Source organism: Eublepharis macularius, chromosome 4 (assembly GCF_028583425.1).
Source record: "Eublepharis macularius isolate TG4126 chromosome 4, MPM_Emac_v1.0, whole genome shotgun sequence".
NCBI lineage: Eukaryota > Metazoa > Chordata > Lepidosauria > Squamata > Eublepharidae > Eublepharis > Eublepharis macularius.
In genome coordinates this window covers 31,628,904-31,649,469 of record NC_072793.1, presented here as the reverse complement: position 1 = coordinate 31,649,469, position 20,566 = coordinate 31,628,904, and the positions used below count along the sequence as shown (strand labels likewise).

The following is a 20,566-nucleotide window of genomic DNA, read 5'->3' as shown; positions in this document are numbered from 1 at the left end:
CACTGGTTCGAATAGCAGCTATTAGGCAAGTCCCATTTGCTCTTGAGCTTTTCCTTGTCAGTCAGATAAAGGAGTCATGATTGAATGTTTATTTTGCCTTATTGAACATCATTCAGTGAATGCTTTCCTAAAAAGTATTTCTACAAAGAGTGACCTCTGTTGTAGTAGCAGAATAAGCGAATGCATACTATAGCTTTTATGGTTGCCTGCAAACATAGCCTGTTTGTGTGAGTGCGAATGAATGAATGAGAGTTCTTGCAGAGAGAATACTGAGCATAACCTATCCATGTACATAAATCTGTTCCCACGTGTACAGTGATTCATGCCCACTATGGTGTCTAATGTAAAAGCTCTAAAAACCCAAACCGAGACCACTTAATGCCTGTTGTTTAGCAAATAAAATCTGTGCTCCCTACAACATGTCCTTATCTCTCCCGAGAGCCCTTATTATCCGTCTCCTTGTTTCCAGATTCTCTGCACTACTTGTCTGTCTTAAGAGTGGCTTCAAAATCTATTTCTATATTTCTTTGCAGGTATCTGTTACTAACCTTGTACTTTCCAAATTGGTGTGGAGAGTGCCATCAAGTCATAGTTGACTTATGGCAACCCTTGGTGGGGTTTTCATGGCAAGAGACTAACAGAGGTGGTTTGCCGTTAGGTCTTAATTTTTGTTCAAAATCGCCACAGAATGCAGAGACTAATTCTATGAGGAGAGAAAGCTGTAGTGTGATACAGGATATAATGGTGATTATACCATTTCCCATTAATGCAATTTGGCTCACTTGTTTGCTTGCTGTTGTAGCAAGAGCACCGGATACAAGTATGGAGACTTATTTCCCTCATTTGATGAATGATAAAGGAATCTTTTAGACTGTATCTTGTGTCAAATGCTTTGATATGGAATTACTAGCCTGTTGATGGAACTTTTGAAACTATGTAAAGTTTGCTACTTACAGTTCTTCTAACCATAGTGGCATTATAATTCATGCTTAGATAAATAGCTACACTTGATATTGAGAGGACTGAGACACTGGACCTCATACACTTAACAAAGTAACTGATATCATACTCAAATTGGTGTTCTTTTATGCTTGCCAAAAGTGTCTTCTTAAGACAAAGAAGTTTCTATTGCCATAAAAGAGGCTGGCGACGTTTCACCATTTATCAAGGGTTTCCTGCCATAGCACAACTACAGTCTTTTTGCTTCTGATTAATAGCTCAACTGCTAAAGAGCTAATCAAATAGCTAAAAACCAGTGTAGATTGTAGCCCCTTCTGCACCGGGGACATAACTCCTCACTTTTCTTGAAGTCAAACTGAAAGGCATGGGGACAGCTTGTATGTGTCCGTTAGCACCTCTCTAAAACTGGATATTAAATCTTTATTTTTGATACCCAGATATTTAGCTCTCTATGCAATATTCCCACCTGAGCCAAAGCAAAAAGAATAAAAAGGGAACTTCCCTCTGTGCTTTCAAAGCAGCAATTCATCAATTCTGCACTGGACTTTAAAAAAAAAATTAAAATAAGAAGAGAGAGGGAGGTGGGAAAGAATGGAAAGGAGGGAAGGGGAGTGGCTGGCTAGATAAGAGTAGCCAATCATAATGCAGTGGTCTGGCAGGGAGTGGGAGCGGGAGAAGAGGGTGGAACACCAAAAAACAGAATAAAGAGTATGCATGGGGGAACAGCCTACCACAAAACGGATTTTTTTAAAAAGTTGGGTATAAGCGCTCCCGGGAAAGCCAGGGAAAAGCGGCATAGTGGCCAGAGTGACTACTCATGGAGGCAAATCTGGTGCAGAGGGTCACGAAAGAAAGCTGTGGAATGAGAACTGAACCAGCGAAATTGACCTGTGCTCCTTAACTGCTGATTATCCCTGTGTGGATTTTAGTCCTCCCAAAGTAATTCTTGCAATCTTTGTCTCTTTTCAGCCTGTGGAGGCAACAGATGATGCCTTCTGGGACCAGTTCTGGGTAGATACGGCTACTTCAGTACAAGATGTCTTTGCCTTAGTTCCAGCTGCGGAAATCAGAGCTGTGAGGGAAGAATCCCCTTCAAATTTGGCTACTTTGTGTTACAAGGTACGATGGCTCTGCTTTCTTGGATTTATTTTTTCTTTCTTTCAAAAGCTAGCTAAACAAATTTTTATATCTGCTTCTTTCAATAATGAATTTCTCCAAGATGAGATGCCCCTCATTGTGTACTCTTGAGCGAGGTTGGGAGGGAGAGGAGCATTCACTCTCTAAGATATGGGATCACCCTATCTTAAATTTGCAATAAATAAAATCAAGCCTTCCATGTCAGCGATTGAATGCTTTTTTTCCTCCAAGGGAGGCAAATATATCCCAGGGGGGTTGCATGTATTCAATATGAAAATCATCCCACAGCTCCTTTATGGAGCTTCAATATGAATTCTCTGAGTAAATGAGAACGTAGATCACCAACTTTGCCACTTTCTGCGACGCATTACAGGAACCCCAAAATGTATAGCTGGGATAGCTCTAAGATTAGAATTGGGCCAAAGCTCTATTAAAGCCAAAGCATGTCTGCATGGCATTCAAACATAGGCTAAAGGTTCTTTTTTCCACAAAGAAGGGTGGTTTGCTTTATGAGCTAAACCAAGCTCAATTCTGCTCTCCTTGTATGCAAGGACAAGAAACTATCTAGCCTCAACCTAGCAAAGGACAATATATTGAGACTTCGAAAAAGTGAATCCATACATGTTAAGAAATACTCCAGCTCCATACTCTCTGAGCTCCATCTGAACTCAGAGAGTATGTTCCACCCAGTTCTTTGGCATCCTTCCACTTCCAACTGCTCCAGCCTATACTAGATATCTTACAGTTCCTTGCTACTGTAGAGCATTCTTGCTTGCATGCCTGAACGCTGACCCCTCAGCAGTTCTACTTGGGAGATACTGTAATTTATTGAATATAAGCCCGTACTGAAAAAAGGGTTTGGGGCCTAGACTGCAGATACTGATATAGACCAGACTAACAGACCAGACTAGCTGATAACTGATGTGTACCTAGGCTTGTATTAATTTGCATATTTAGCAAAGGCTCATGGGGCATGTGTTGGAAAAGACCACCATGACTATGAGAGGTGGTATAATGCAGGACTAGGCTACCTGAAAAGACTGGAAGGGAGAGAGGAATGCTAAAGCTAGTGCTCTTTGGAAGGCAAAGCTTGTTTCCAGCTTTGGATCTAAGAAGGTCACAGAACTGAAACTGCTAGCTGGGAAGAACTGAACACTTCTCCCTGGGAGAACATCAGTAGCTGGGAAGAGCTGAAGAAGCAAGGAAGAGCAAAGAGCAGGAATTGCTGACAGCTGAGTTTTTCTTTGACTGCCCGAGACCAACACCCTAGTACAGAGCTGCCCCACTTTGTCATGAGAGGAGGAAAGGGGAACTGCTCCTAGGGCAACAAGCAAGCTCTAGGATTCATACAGCATCTTCATAAAAAGAGTCCTGCTGTTGCAAGGCCTTCTGGATATTTGGGACTCTATTCCAGGCATAGCCTCTGGCCAAATCCACAAAACTGCCTGCTCCCTCTACCAAGTGGATTGCGAGTAGGACTCTGCCCTGGGGTCACTGGTTAGTTAACTGGTATTGGTAACTTTGGGAACATTTTCACAGTTGTGTTCTGTTATATTTAAGTAAATTGAATTTACATTTTGAATTTGTAAACATATCTCTAGAAATTGAATCTGACCCTCGGGACTCTGGGGGCTTACACTTACTTGGACAGACTCTGCCAATATGATTTGAAAAAGGTTGACACCCTGTCCCATATGATACTGGCATGTCCTCATTATAACTTTAGTTGCGATTTATGGATTGCCCCTATTTTAACTAAATTATCTCCTACTGTATTAAAAAATAATATAGTTCCCTGTCTGCTAGTGGACAGTGAACCAAGAATTATGTTGACAGTGGCCAAGTATCTCTCCATCATATTTTCCTTAAAGAAAGACTCCCTATCTGCTGCTCAAGGTCCTTGGATCAAAGAATCTTAAAAGGAAAGGATATGGGATCATCTTGGAAAGTGTATTTTCTTAAACTCTGAATGTAATTTTAAAGATTAGGTAGGAGCCTTCTGATGTTTATTCATATTTCATGCTCCTGAATTTTAGGGTCCCTTTAAGTACTGTTCATTGTTCAAAGTATCTGTACTCTACTTCTTCAGGTAAGGGCAAGAGTAAGAGGATCCAAAGCTCCCTAAGCCTCTCCAACTATAACTAAAGAACATGTGTTCCAGGAGCTGGCACAATAAGATTAAAAGAAAAGAGAGGCACTAAGATTGTATAGGAAAGTCCAGTGAAGGAAAAACTCTTTCCTATTGGTATCCAATACCACTCTTATCAATATTATCTGACTTTAAAAAAGTCCTCAGTGCTCAGGGACCTTAAAAGGTGATGCTAGTACACAGGATCTAGAAATTTACTTCTGATAACATTCTGATTAGTGCATGAAGGGATACAGTTTCTCAGGGTTGAGAGATCAAAAATAGTCCATACTTTCCTAACAAATTGTTTGTACTTAGCATCTTCTAGGTATTTAAGAATGGCCATCCTTTGAGAAGTATTATCACAAAAAGAATAGCAGTACTGTTCCTGCTTTCAGAGCAAAATTGAGTAGATATTAACCTCACATTTTGCGGTTTGGTTATTACAGGAAGTTTGTCTTGTAAAGCAGACCTCTGATTAAAGGGCCAAAAGTACTCGAAGGACACATGTTAAGACTTGCTTCGGGCCTAGGAAACATTTTTGAATCTCAGGTGATTCATCCTTGTATCTGTGACATATATAAGAAAAATATTTATCACCACTGGGTATATCTCATAGAAGAAATATGTATTAAGCAGCAGGAAACTCATCTGCTGTAACCTGGATTGTGCATCTGTTATTAATGTGTTGGATCTGGAATTTCCCTCCCTGCCAGTAGCCCCTTATGACCCTGGAAGGTAAATTGTTGGAGGTGGTGGTAACAAATATGCAAATTGGGCAGCTATAGTGGGGAAGGGGGTGAAATCTCCCCCTCTCCCTCTTCTTTCAGCAGAGCTGCACTGACTGAAGAGGTAGGAGAAGACAATTATACTACTTTTTCTCCTCATCGTAGCCCCCCCCCCCAAATCTATATGACTTTCTGGGGGTTGAAAGGGACTGCTGGGTGAGGGAGGTGTACTATGGTAAGGGCCCATATTCCTTCTGGTGACAGTACTCAGAATCCAACCACATGTTTCTTTCCCATGTTGAAAATATTTGTAGTGCAGGACCCTTCAGCAGAGTCCTTTGGTAGTCTTAGTCAATTGAGGTTTTCTTTTCTCCTTCTCTCTTAATCTTTGATGAACACAACGGGTACCTGTCCGTGCAGGTTGCAGCCACCTACAGTACTGTGCTTACTGATGGATCACACTGTTCAGCAAGGCTTGGCATATATTGCAAGGCAATGAGCTGCTACTCAGTTTTTAGTCCTTTGAAACAAAGGAAGATTTAGATGGCACGCACTAGCATTTTAAATTTTGGAACTGGAGTTAGGATGAAATTGAATTCTTATGATTTCCAAGTTACTATATTATGATAATGTGATTTCTTTGTTTGGATTTTTCAGTTGTGTCCAAAGCAAGGTCAATTGAAATAAGAATAATTATACATTTGCATAGTATTATGAACCCGCTGTCAGCCACTCAAACCTTTGTTGAATGTCTGTGGTAAGGATTGGTTCTTGTGTGTCTATGCCTCCTGACATTTGCTTTATCTCTATTGTTTCAGGCTGTAGAAAAGCTGGTGCAAGGAGCTGAAAGTGGCTGTCACTCTGAGAAGGAAAAGCAGATTGTCCTGAACTGCAGCCGCCTCTTGACGCGCATCCTACCTTATATCTTTGAGGATCCTGACTGGAGAGGCTTCTTTTGGTCTACTGTTCCTGGGGCTGGGCGAGGAGGAGTATGTACCTTCTAGGCAAAATTGTTCCTTTCCAAAGGCATGGAGGTTCTTGCACAGCATTGGTTGTGCAATGTCAGAGTGTCAGACTAGGATCTGGGATGCAGGTTCGAATCCCCACTCTGCTGAGCAGGGTGAACAAGCAGGAGCCAAACCTGTCTCTTTTGATCTAATTTTTACCCATGAACACTTCAAGAACATTGCATTGTTCTCCTCTGGGCCTTTGCAGCCTTCTACTCTTGCAGTTTCTCTTGGTTATGGAAAACTGCCTTGAAATTTATTCCACTTTTAAGTTAGGAGGGCGGGACGGGCAATTTAAAATGTGAGACTAGTGCTGCCCCGGCAAAATGAAATGTGGTGGGTTTTGTTGTTGTGTTTCATCCAGTACCAGTCACTCAGTATTGTTCCTTATTCAGCGCCTGTATTAGCCTGCTCAGGAATAGTTTTGACCTGCAGTGATGGTGATGAATTTCAAGGACTCAGTACCCTGCATCTCTTGTTCTAATTCATGCACATTTATGCTATGTCGTTTCATATATTAGGAGATAGCTATTGTGTTCCATTATGTGTGCAGTCCTTACACGCTAGAGTAGGTCTCCCTCTCACATACTCAGTGCAGTGAGTCTAAGGATGCCTGGCTTTGGTATAAGTAGGACCTTCTAATTCTTGTCAGATGAAAGGCAAGTTGAGAGTAACAGTAGGTGCTTCCACCCTAGGCTTGTTTTCTGGAATTGATCCTACTCCCTGGAGAATAAGGGCAATGTTCATCTGAAAACCACAGCAGCGGAAGTCTGGAAAGAATGCATTTGCAAATAGTGATTTGGAATGAAGTGACTGCAGCATTATTGTCTTGCTATTGTCATGGATGTATGTATGTGGCTGGGGATGCTGTGTATCCCTGCCTGCATCTCTACTTTGCCTACCTGTCTGCCTTTTCACCCTTTAGAAAAGACGCTTTGTTCTTGTCAGTTTTACATTACATTTCCTTAGAAACAAAAATAGCTTCTCTGTTTTTCCAGCCAGTATGCACATTTCATTTTCTATGCCAATACAATAGTAGTCTCTCAGCTGGTGAGCACTGGTGCGCATGTATGACTCTCTAAGTTTGCACATGCTTTCTCTGCTCATTGAAGCAGAAATGGCAGCTTCAAGGAAACGTACATACAGGTCTTTGAAAAAGGATACAGTCCTGGCAACCATCTAGAGTGGAGGGACGGAATCCAGCCTCCTGTTCTCCCTCCTGAATGGCTGATTGGTGGAATATTGGGTCTATTGTTGGTTCACCAGGACAGTAAATAAATAGTGTGTGAAGGGAATAGAGTAAAGGAGGGTGGGAGAAAATATGTGAAGTGCTTTGAACACTTTTAATACAACCTTTTAACGAGAACTGGAAATTATTCAATTAGCGATGAGCAGGGCTAGTGTCAGTATATGGGCTTTTTTGCATTTCTCTGGAATAACTCAGCCTGTGAATAACGTTGGCTCACTTTTCCCCAAGGCCCAGTGGAGTTCCTCTGTCTTCTTTCCGTGGGTTACCCCAAACGCAGTTCTTGCCTAGGAATCCATATAGGACAGTGCAGAACAAATTTTTCAGTGCAAAAAAAAATGCATTCTGCTATTTCATTACTTTCCTTTATGTCTTTTTTAGTCCGCCTTTCTCACAGAAACTCAAGGCAGAGTACACAGTACGAGCTTAGTATAATCAGTATCAAGCATATGTCTATACAGTATATCAAATACACTTCCATACATTATCAAGTACATTTCCATACAGTGTCAAGGGCATTTCCATAAACTTTCTGTAATTTATTTAATTTGCTTTTTTTCAGTTGAGTTTACTTTATTTCAAAATTATGAACTTTTAGACTCTAGCCACATGACATAGGAATGGATTTTTTCTAAAAAAAAATATAGTACAGGCAAAAATTGTAAAGTTGAAAATGCCCTAAATTTCTTTCTACCTCAAACCTCTTGTAAGTTGTCAGTCATGTCAAATATAGATAAAATATGTATCCTCAGTAACAGATGGAATGTGTCTCCCTGGCAACTCAGTTTGCCTTTCTGTAGTTTATCCTGATAAAGTTTGTCAGTTATCTTTAAAGAGTTGTGTTGCTGATTAACTTTTAAAGTGATTAATTGATTGTATAGTATAAGAGATAAAATATTGGTAATAAACGTGAAAATAGTTTTTATGACTAAATACTTGGTTAAATAATTTAATGGGGGAAAATAAATGTAAGTGTATTTGGCACTGTTCTTCCACCAGATTCTTCAGGACAGCCTCACTGAAATGGAAAGGGCTTTTAAGAGCCACAGGTGCGCTGTCATTTTTCATCCATTCATGTTGGTGGAGCTTGAGGAAGAGAAACTCCTAGGGGATTAAAACCTGTGCTTAAATCAAGAGGCGCTTATTCTGTTGCAGACCATAGCTGTGTTTAACGTTCCTTATTGTTAATGTGTGAAGTAGCTGATCAGTGCCTCTGATTAACCAGTTAATGTTTCAGCCCTTAAGATTCCGAGATAACTCTTTCTGCATCTCTGACTTGCAAACTGAGTGGAAGTGTCGGCAGTCTGCCTGCTTTTATCTCTCGTAACTGTCTGTTTCTGGACTTGGAATGATTTTATTGGTTGTCCCGATGCAGAAGGCACTAGACAACATCAGATCAATGCGGGTCATTATTGTAGTCCAGATGCTTGCCGTGAATGGCTGTGTGTTGTGCACAGGCTGATACAAGCCTGGCTGTCACAGATAAGCTTCTGTTGCTTTCCGTAGCTCTCTCCTAGCGGAGGGGGAGGGGCTCAGATTGAGGATGAGCTTCGAGTTAGGTTTGCAGAAGCAACTCGTGTGGTTCCCTTGGAAACAGCTGTAGATTTGTGACTGAAACATCAGCATTGAGATGTAAGAATAGGGCTTGTTTTGACTGCCTGGGAGCATTCAGGTTGCTCTACAAGAAGATGCTTGTTTTGTCACAGCAGGCTAGGGCTGTCTCCTTACTGAATAGCCCCTTCTGCAGGACATTTATCATACTCTTCTATATGAACTATGTGCCTTGTTGAAATCCCCCAAAGCATATAAGTAATATGGTGCAACTGAAGCCACTGCAGTCCTGTGACTAGACCATTTGGTCGGGGAAACTTAGGGCCTTTCTATAGTCACTTTGGACCAATCAGTAGTGTGTAGTCATGTTTCATGCACCTTGTCCAAGATAACTCTTTTATTATAGGGATATTACATTTTGTATGCAGCAAAAGCACTATTTTCTGTGTACGGGAAGCCATAATACAGTTCCCAAATAACACGTGTATACGCATCTTTTGTGATAGACTGCAAACTCTGGCATGCTGGGTTAGGCACGAGGTCCACAAGGCATATCTAGTCCAGCATTTCTTTCTAATAGGGGCTAGGTTGATGGCCCAAGAAACTCATGAGTAGGGTGTAATTGAGATGGCCAGCCCTTGTTTATGTGCACATTTTAATTAGGTAAATGTTGCTTCTTAACATGAAAACCCTCTTTTGCCCAATTTTCAGATATTATGGGTAATTACTGTAAACAAGCTCTTATCATTTGATCTATGACATCACACCCCTTTTGTTATCCATCATCATCAGCATATCTAGTTCTCAGCATGGCCTCATCTGTGGATGCGTAAGTCCAGAGATCTAACATGCAAGTTAGATCTTTCTACAAACCTGAGAAAAGCCCCAGGTTTGCGGAAAAAGCTGAATTCTTAAATATAAATATAAATTTCAGGAGTTAACCTCTCCCCAACAATAGAAGAAGCACTTGAAATGGATGCCCTCTGAGATCGTAGTAGCAGTTGTGGGGGTTACTAGGTAACCATAACTATATTCCCAACCTTCCAAGTCTTGGTTTCTATCAGTAAAAGGCAGGAGTTGGGGCAGGGCCCTTTCCATGCCTATTTTGACCTCCAAGGCCACCTCGATTTCCCTCCCTCCTGCCCTGGAGGGAAGACTCACTGGGGCCAGGCTCAGCAGCAACCACTGGGTAACTTGCCACCATACAATTTCTGCAATTTACCAGAGTGCAGCCTTTGCAAGAACTTGATGCCACACAACTCACCTTGGCCCAGTGGCAGCTTCCACACATCTTGCGTGATTGGGCTGGGCCTGGCAGTGGCCGCTGCACACCTAACCTGAGTGACTTGCCACTGCACAGCTTTTGCAACTTGGCCAGACTTTTCCTAGGGAACGGCTGCCAGGGAGAGGGAAGGAGGGAAAGCTGAAAGCGGTTGGAGTGTCAGACTAGAATTGGGAGACCCAGGTTCGGATCTCCAGTCTGCCATAGCAGCTTGCTGGTTGACCTTTGGCCAGTCACTCTTTCTCAGCCAAAGGTATCTCACAGGGTTGTTGTGAGGATAAAATGGATGACAGGAGGAGATGTAAGCTGCTTTGGGTCCCCATTGGGGATAAAGGTAGATTATAAACTAAGTAAATAAAGCTGAAGACTGGAGGCAATTAAAAGAAAGGTTGTTTGCTGAGTGGCAAGGAGAGAAGGGCGGATTCCAGACGACTAACCTGAAGGCGCTGCATGCCGCCATGTTCCGGATCGCGACGGGGAAAACGTGAAATATCGTGTTTTCCCCGTCGCGATCCGGAACATGGCGGCATGCAGCGCCTTCAGGTTAGTCGTCTGGAATCGGTCAAGGAAGCAGAGAAACAAGAGTGGATATGGGGGCTGCTAGGAGGAAAGAAAGAGGACATGGTGTGAGAAAGGGGATACAGGGGTAAATAAAACCATCCCCACAAGTCGTTGTTTGTTCCCTGTTTGTTTGTTTATATGTTGAACATTTCCTCTCAATTCAGTCTTCTAGTTCAGTATCAGTATTTAATACAAGTTTGTGTACTCAAACATCCTGTCCTCCAGGATGAGTTGGATGTGCTTTTTTGGTCATACATTTTAAAGTGATAATGTGCATTTTCAACTACTACTCCTTCAACTCAGTTTTATGTTTTCCTTCTGATTCCTATAGTGCAGAGAATATGCATGAAATACTCCTGAATATATATTCGCGTGATGGAGTGCACATCTCGTGGGATTTTGAAAATGAAATAAAAAGAGTGGCAGAAAATCATCAAGTTTATACCCAGGCTAATGAAATGCCACTTTTAGTGAACTAAATATAACAATGTGGATATAATAGCATGCTATGGTCTGCTAAGCTTGGTGGTGTAGAGTGTAAAATGAAGAGACCAACAGAGGTAGTTTGCCATTGCTTGCTGTCTGCATAGGGATCCCGGTCTTCCTTGGATGTCTCCCATTCAATTACTAACCAGGGCTGACCCTGCTTAGCTTCGAAGATCAAGCTTGTCGAGGCTATCAAGGTCAGGGTCTGTTTAGCATAGGTGCATACAAACTGCTGATTGGTAAATGTAATAGAAGGAAGCTTTAAAAAATACCATCTACAGATAAGCCTTTTGTTTCAAATCCTAGCCCATCCAACGTTATAAGAAGTCCTGAGTAAAATACTAATGCTTAAGTTTTCCCGGTTGTGAACAAATAGGAAATCATGAGAAAGTGAAGAGAAATTCCCTTAGTGGTCCCTGCTTTGTCTTCTGGCTTCTGATGCCTGTCCCTAGCTGTCTTTCTCTTCCCTTTCCTCCCACTGCCACCTCTACAGATCTGTCCTGCTTCCCAGAGCTCTGCCCACCACTCTGTTCACTCAGTCTGTCAATGGGCTGGCCACTTGCCAGTCTTCCCAGCTGAAGTGCTGTTGCTGCCTGCCACAGTGGATGCCCTCTTCTGCCCATCTCAAGCAGTGGGTTGTGGATGTACCAGCTCCTCTCCTGTATGTCCAATTCATGCAGTCTGCCCAGTTCATGTGTGTGTGGGAGCAGCTGCTCTTCCCTCACAGCTCAGTGGCCCGTCCTCTCTCCCCATCACTCTGCCCTTCCATCAGCTTGTCTCCTGCCACTCTGCCTGCCTGCCCCCTTCCCTTTCCAATCAGTTGTGTCCTTGCCTCTGCCATCAGGCAGTGGTTCACACAGAGGTGTTAAATCCTCCTGTTTCCCTCTCCATCTTCTCCCCCAGTTTTCAGATTTTTCTGCAAACCTGGGATGTCTTTATTGTCTCAAAGGAGCCCTGATCCATGGATTTAAGTATCCACAGATGGGGGCCACTTTGAGTATTAACGTGCCTTACCTCTTGAAGTGCTTATATAAGGACCAATATGATAGGGAAACAGTGTTACTAACAGAAATAGGCCAGGCTCTAAATTGAAATAAAATGTACAGCTTCAAGATGTTCAGGTACTGTAACTACCATTTGCTTTCACGTATTTTCTTTCTGGTCCCAGTTTATTTATCATTGTTACTGGATAGAGCCTATTCCAACATAGAGCAATGTGTCATTTGGGGAAGCAGTGGCTCACATGAGATGAGAGGCTCCTGTGATAGCAAGCTGTCTTCCACTGGAGGACTATTTTAATTATGAATGTACTCCTTATCTTTCTTCATGATCACTTTTATATCCATTAATGGAAAGACCAAAACAAAACTAAAACAAGAGAGCCCTGTGGCGCAAAGTGGTAAGCTACAGTACTGCAGCCCAAGCTCTGCTCACGACCTGAGTTAGATCCTGGTGGAAGCTGGGTTCAGGTAGCTGGCTCAAGGTTGACTCAGCCTTCCATCCTTCCGAGGATGGTAAAATGAGTACCCAGTTTCTTGGGGGTAAAGTATGGATGACTGGGGAAGGCAATGGAAAACCACCCCATAACAAAAAGTCTGCCAAGAAAACGTCACGATGTGACGTACCCCCACATGGGTCAGTAATGACTCGGTGCTTGCACAGGGGACTACCTTTACCTTTAATGAAAAGACTCCAAACTGCAAAAAGAGCTTATTTGTAAAATGTTAGAAGGGCCAACAAAAAAGTGTGATCATGAAAACAAGCCAACTGTTTGCTCTAGACTCTTGCCTCTGTAGGATTTCCTATTTCTTCCCCTCACCCCCACCCCAGGTTTGCAGTACCTGTGGTGCTTTGATGAGTACTGATGATTTTTTCCCCAAAGGAAACCAAATGAAGCAGTTCTATGTATTTTTTGTAGTTCTTGGTGTCTTCTGTTTTCTTAGCCATGTCTTCCTTTCACCTTAATTGAAAATCCACCTCAAAAATTCCTTGTTTTTAGTGCTGCTCTGTAATGACTGTGAAATTCAGGCTGAGAATGCTGTAATTTGTTCTGCAGGGGGATGAAGATGATGAAAATGCGAGGCCTTTGGCTGAATCGTTGCTCCTGGCTGTCGCCGATTTGCTCTTCTGTCCTGAATTCACGGTCCAGAGTCATCGAAAAAACAATGTGGTAAGTTGAATAATCTGCAGTTTGGGTCAGTTGGGCAGACAGATTCAATTCTAATAAGGTCTTCCTTAGGCTCATTCCATGGGTTTTTGGAGGAATGTGGAGAGCTGTTTGCTGCAGGATAGGGATTCACTGCATGTGGAGCTTAGCATGATAAGTGCTGTGTTTGGAATCTCTGTCTTGTCATTTGTTGGGATGTGCCTGAAAATAGTAGAATTTTCTGCAAGGTCTGTCTCTAAGCCATCTAGGAGCATCTGCTGTAATAAACTTGGTACTGCTGAGGTCTAGCAGCAGTGATTATACTGGGGATTTTATATTGATCCAAAGCAATGTTGATTTCTTGCACCTTTTAAACACTGCAACAGACTGCCCCCCACCCCCTGGGGAGTCCATTTCACAAGGAGTCAAGATAGAAAAGGAATCGGCTCTAGCCAAGTGAACCACCATAAACAAGGGAACAACTAGAACACTGCAACCAGAACACCGTTGTTGGAGCAAGGGATACGAGAAGAGAAGGCCTTTCAGGCTGCCATTCAAATACTTTAGGCTCCATGGTTGTGTGGGGTTCTGTTAGTCTGTTTCTTGTGTAATCTTTTTTAAAAGTTGCACAGCCGCATACTTGCTGGCTACAGGTAGAGCTGAAAATGTGCACAAATATGCAGTTGTCCAAAAAAAGGTACCATGGGGAGCTAGGAACAAGGATGAAACTGTACTCCATTTGATAGATGTCTCACCTTTTGAACCTGTTGTGATGGGCCAGCATTGGGTAACAAATGTATGGAGTTAGCAAAGATTGGGACAGGATGTTCTCACACTGCCCTTCTACAACTATATGAGAAGAAATTTTGATTTAATGTGATATTTGTCCATACGAATTTGGGAACATTCAGAATTGAGGCAGCATAGACAATTTGTTCTCTCCAGTGCGTGGGGCACTGATCATCACCGTAATATAGGTGGTAGGCACATTCCTAACTTTTACTCATATGGTTAATGGGCACACACTAAATTGACATGCTAAGGCAGGGGTCCCCAATCTGTGCTCGTAGGTGTCTGCTGACATCTTTCCTGGCAGGGCAGGGCCAGCAGAAATCTGATGAACTGTGCAGATTAAAATAGCATTGTTTCAGTGGCAGCTGCCAGCCACCACAGTGTTGGTTGTATTCCTTCTCACACCTCTTTCCCAGTGTATTTTAACTACCCCTTTTCTCCCCTGCACTTGGGCTTCCTCTGCATGGTTGGGCTCCATCTCTTGCAGCAGCCATTTTGTGGTTGGCTCCTCTTCCTCTGGCAGCCATTTTACAGTTGTACCTACCAATTCCAGAATTCTAAAGGTGCCCAGACTCAAAAAGTCTGGGGATCCCTGTGCTAGTGCATGACAAATCATTAATGACTTGTCTGACATATCAGATACCTATATTTTAAAATTTTTCTTTACTGGTATGAGATCTCAGGGGGAGGGCCTGTAGGCTTGGAGAAAAATGTTTTTAACCCTTTAACAGAGTCTTAATGTGTGGAAATGTGCAAATAAAGCTTTTCCTGATATGGAAGTAAATAACATCACCTGGAAAATAACATTCCATTCCCCCCCTCCCCCCGGCAATTGGCAACTGTGCTCAGGGGAGATGTGGTATTTGTAAGATTTTAAAAGGCTGATCATGGCCCTTTTTCGTCTCCAAGAATTTCACAATATTTGATTTAATGATCTGCACAAGTTAGCCTTGTATACTGGAGATTAGTGAAATGTTGGCGATGGGGAGGAGCTTGCAACTGTTCCAGTTAGAGTCTGCTTAGAAGTTAATCTGCTTTCCTGAAGGAGATTCTCTACACAAGGGTATCTGAGTAGGCAGAAAACTGGATGATATTCCAACCATTTGAACTACTACCTTTCTGTTGCAGTGTGAGATTGACTATTGCATCATGGAAATCCCGAAACATTAGGTAACGATTGTAATGTGAACTAGTGTGCGCTAGAAAAATGCCATTTATACAGAATTTGCTTAATTAAAGCATTGAAATAAAATGTGTCAATGATGCCAGGTGGCCTTGATTTGAGCGCAGTGCAGCACATCATTAGTAGTTACCACAAAAGAAAAAGAAAGAAATATGGCATCCATCAAGGATATTTTAAGGATTGTATGGTGCTAGTCATGCAAAGTTACATAACTTGCTGCAGTTGGCTTTGATAAATTTTCTTTGGCTCCAGGACCTTGCACAAAAATTTAGGAGCTAGACACATTTTTCATCTGTTAAGTTTTTGTATTTTAATGACAATATTTTCTAATTACTGGTATCCCAAGACCTAATCCTAAACTTTTCAGTTTCTCATAATTTAATGACAGCTATGATAAAAGTGCTGTAGTATATTAATAAATACAGGAGTGAACCTGGTTATCACCAAAAGAAGGTAATCTCTAACCCTAGCATAACTTTTTCCTAGTTTTTAATAATTCCATTATTGATTTAAAAAACTCCATTTAATTGAATATTGGAGCCAGTATAGAAAGCAACTACTTAAGAAATTAATTCGTTCACCATTGAATGGTGTAAAGTTAAGTTTACATACAAACAAGGAATAACAAGCAATTCATGCACATTTATTTTTATATTATATAATGTTCTGGTACAAAATTATAAACAAAAGTTGGGTTGGATCCAGCCAGTTTTTTTGCTTAATCACAGCCAATTCCTTTTCTTATTACAGCTCCCATTTCGTATGTCTTTTGTCCATGATCCCAACAGCCCTTTTGATGGTAAAGGGGACTCCTTCATCCCCTTTTTTACCAATGCAAAAACTGGTTTGATCCAATACTTCGTACTTCCATTAAGAATTGCTGAGAGATGCTATAATAGAATAATTACTCAAAATACTAGGTGCCGCAATAAAATTTCTAGGCAGCATGGTGACCAGTCACCTGGGATTTGTCAAGCTCTGTGCTAGGTCTCAGTTAAAATTGCTGTAGGCATCTTATGCTATAACCTTCTGTGCTTCTTGAACAATGGTTCCACTTGTCATCTGTATGCTAGATGTCCTCAGTATGTATTCCTTTGTCTAAATCTTTATAAAGCCCATGCATACAGCTGAAAGACTCAATAATAGTTACTCTGGTAAATACTAAGTGTGCCCTCATGTTCTTGTAGCCTCCGTTGGCATGAGTATTGATCTTTCTTTCCTTGGCTTTCCCCCCCAGGATACAGCTGAGGATATCCATGCAATCGATAGTTGTGAATACATCTGGGAAGCTGGTGTTGGGTTTGCTCATTCTCCGCCACCCAGCTACAACCATGATTTAAATAGGTGAGCAGGGCAAGCAAAGAATACGGGTGAAGGTGATCAGCACTATACAGAATCACTGTCCTGTGATTAGCACTCTACACAAGGGTGAGGTTGCCTGTGAACCTTGGCAGGGGCCAACATGCTCGAATTCATACTGCGATGAAAACTGGGAGGTATGAAGTTTTAAAGATTCTTGCTGTCAGAGGAAAGCCTGTATTTCCTATTCAATGATGCTTGAAAGAACGTGCAATTCAAGAATTTTTTTTTACCTTACTGGGAAGCTCTCAGTTAGCGACACTACAGGACCCAACAGTGTTTGTAATGCCCAGGCCTCATCTGGATGGCTATTCTCTTTTCAATTGTTAGCTGTTACTATTTGTTTCATGTAGATTTGTGGGCTATGCGATTGCAATGGGACAATCACATGACATCATCATGTCGCGATCATAACTTGTCATTTTAATAGCTGCTAACGGACATCAGAAGACTGTATTTGGGGCCTATTGCTCCTAGTGATCAAATTAATATTGTGTACAGGAGTGATTTATTCTAGCACCTTTTAAAATACATTTTTGAAAACTTTGGTGTAGTGGCTAAGAGCACGGGACTCTAATCTGGAGAACCGGGTTTGATTCCCCACTCCTCCACTTGAAGCCAACTGGGTGACCTTGGGTCAGTCACAGCTCTCTCAGAGCTCTCTCAGCCCCACCCACCCCACAGGATTGTTGTGGGGACAATAATAACATACTTTGTAAACCACTCTGAGTGGGTGTTAAGTTATCCTGAAGGGCGGTATATAAATCGAATGTTATTGCTATTTAAAATGAAACTCACTGCAACAAAACTGGAAAAAGCTGAAACCTCAATATATGCACATTTTCAATGGTAAACGTAAGACCTCCCTCCCAGAAAGTTAGGCAGCAACCAGACCACTTGAGTACAAAAAAAGTGTGTTATGAAACTAGTGAGTGATGCAAGGCTGACCTATTTACAATACAGCCAAGAATTCCGAACTGTCCTGATACAGCTGCTCATCCCACCCCTGTAGGAGCATACAGCCTGGCAGCATCCACATGGCAGTGATTTTTCATGTTCCTTTCATTGCCACTGCAAGTGCAGAGGCCTTCACAGCAGCAACAGGCCATTCACAGGGGAGCTTTTCTCATAGTTTTTCTGGAGTGTTTTTAAAAACAATCAGTATTTGATGCATTGCTATAGAGTTACAGTGATATGCCAGTTGCCAATTTAAAGCTCTTCCTGTGGGGTGGGAGCAAGGGAGAAATGGTGGCTGTGGGAGACTGAAAAGGAAAAAGGCACTGATGTGGGCAGGAGCTACAATTTTTTTTTTTACTTTCTTATCCACGCAGTGTATTGTCTTTACCAAAAGTTTATACTAAACCAGATTTGGGACGGATCATAGCAAAGCAGGGAAAACATGGAATGTGGATAATGAGGGGACAGCACTGTATGGATGCTCCAAAAAGGCCCCCTCCAGCTTAGACGTGAAACTGGAGCAAAATCTCCACGTTGCAACCCGAGATTTTGTTTTAATGCTTTTCCAGGACAGAGCTGTTGAAACTCCTGCTGACATGTTTCTCTGAAGTCATGTACCTTCCACCCTCCTCCGACAGCAGCAACACTAACCCCTGGGTCCAGTTCTTTTGTTCCACTGAGAACAGGTGAGAGGTAGCTTACTTCCGGTGGATACATGCTGTGCATCTGTCCTGATTTAATTCAAACCGTTATCCTTCCATGAAGAATCTCTGTATATCTTGTCTCCGTTTTCCTCTTTCTTCTGGTGGTCGCTTTCAAAACTCGTGTGTTCCATTACTTCCTTAAGAATGACCGTATTTGCTTAGTGATCTGCAACTCCTACATAAGTGGAATGGATAGACCTTCTCTATACCTGTCTCATGATTGCAGCTTGATATTTACTGAAGTGGGGACTTTAGACACTTAGATACATTTCTTGCATATTTTGGTTTATATTCTTTAGTACCTGTTGAATGATGCCCTCTTGTGGCAGTTATTTGAATATCCCAATTCTCAAAGCGGCTTTCTTCATTTCAGCAGGTTAGTTAACTGATACTACCATTGTTTTTAGTAGTCTTCTAATTGTTTTTCAGTTGCCACTTTATTTGGCATAATTAATAACTGATTGTTGATAGCATTTCAAGTATGCAGCTGAGGTGCTTAATGAATCTTCCTGAATTTTGTCATTCAAAATCACTGGAACGTTTTACCAGAGCATCACTGGTAATGTCAAAATTCACTATAGTTCTGGCATCTGTACTGTGAGGAACACTGAATGAATTCAAAGAATAGAGACGAGTTTTATAACTTAATGTAATGTTCTGTGGTAGTGCAGAAAGGAAAAAAATATTTAAAATGTATTTCTTCTGTAGAAGTGGGATTCTTTAAAAGTAATAGAACTCAAGGCATAATAGAACTACAAAGTAATAAAGAGTGGAGGCATCTGTTCATTTCTCATGTGCCTAGATGTACAGACCAGGCCTTTCTGTGAATGGTCGTTCCTTTCAGCGCCAGAACTTAGACAAAGCATCTTCTCGGATGACCTGCACTATATTTGTCTTAGCCTCTGTCCAATGTAAGGAGGACTGTATCCTGTCCCTTCCCCCTCCATGACAGGAAGGGTGCCTTTGTGGGTGGTTAGGTATTTGCTACTTTTTATTAAAAAGGAGAAGATGTACACAGCAGTATTGGAGGCTGTGATGTGTGCAGCCACCAAAGATTAAAAACCAATAGGCAGAACTTTATGTGAGTGTGTGTGTGTGTGGGGGGGGGGGGTGGACGATTCTTATTGTTGCCTCTCCCTACTTCGTGTGATAGGCAGGAGGTTTGTCCTGTCCCTGAAAGTTAGAACAGCCACTCAGCTTTTTCATCCTTACGGGAGTGCTGCTCTAACATCCAATCACCTTTCAAGAGGAGGATAGAATTTTGGAGTAGTTCAGTTCTGGGCTGCTTCAGCAAGACAGCAGACAGTTTCATGTATAGCTCTGCCTAGTATTGTGGCTGAGTGGTCTAACTCTGCCTCTGGGAGAGGACAGAATTGTGAGGACTGTCTCTGGTGATGAACAGACCCCGGATCCTTTAGTCCAAAGGGCAGGCTGGTGTGGGTGGAATCCTGTGTGTGAAAGGATCCTCCAGCTTGGTGGTTAAGCAGTGTTTGTAACTACAAGCATTAAAAGGAATTTAAATCACAACCAGCTTAAGTGCCTCAGCCAGACTTCTCCTGTGACTGTCTGGAGACCTTGGCTGCTATTCTGTTCTTTCATAATCTCCTATACATAAATAAATCTTCTTTGTTGTTTTGTTGAACCTCCTGGCACAGTGACCTCTGCGTTCTTCAGGCACAAAAATTACTTCGCAGCAGAAAACCCTTTACACTTGCTGCCATAAGAATGTCTAGTAACTGAGGGAAAGAGTCCTATTTCAAAACAAACCTAGCTCCCCAAAATATAGGAGGCAGTGTGGATCCCCTCAGCTAGAAGAAAAGGCTGGTCACTCCTCCCCATTTCTTAAAAATTAAAGAGCAATATGAGCATGTTGGTGTTTATTTGGTACGGTTAGGAGGCCTTGGTCTCTAAACCAGTAAAATAAATATTGTTAAGATCATAATATTGTTTACTGGTTTTTATTAATTGCTGTGGTCAGATTTGAGGAAAGGATAAGTTTTAAAATGTGTGTACTGCTTATGTCTAGCAGTGTTTCTATCCAGTAGGTATCCATGTAGGAAACTGATATCCTTGGATAAATTAAATGAGATATCCTTGGAACAGTAACATGTACTTGAGGAAAGATATGAGTAATAATGATTTGGGCCTGGTTTTATGCTGTTGTATATATGGGACATAATTTTATTCATCCAAATGGGTAGGAAGATTATCTTCAGATGATACCTGAAAGTAGTTTCCTCTCTCCTCTCACTAACCCTTATTGTGCCTGTGGTGCATAGCTGTTTTCACACTTTCACACCAAGATGGATCGATGCTAGTGGAATGTACATCTTGTGGAA

The 20,566-nt window shown here is 41.9% G+C and overlaps 1 protein-coding gene across 1 annotated transcript in view; it reads left to right on the top strand.

Moving 5' to 3' along the window:
• Positions 1 to 20,566, top strand: part of HID1 (HID1 domain containing) — a 47,800-nt gene that overhangs the window by 8,748 nt on the left and 18,486 nt on the right. The window contains exons 2-6 of the mRNA XM_054978302.1: positions 1,930 to 2,079; positions 5,772 to 5,942; positions 13,143 to 13,256; positions 16,445 to 16,551; positions 18,093 to 18,209. Of these exons, the coding sequence (XP_054834277.1) occupies positions 1,930 to 2,079; positions 5,772 to 5,942; positions 13,143 to 13,256; positions 16,445 to 16,551; positions 18,093 to 18,209 (659 nt within the window). The remainder of the gene's footprint in view (positions 1 to 1,929; positions 2,080 to 5,771; positions 5,943 to 13,142; positions 13,257 to 16,444; positions 16,552 to 18,092; positions 18,210 to 20,566) is intronic.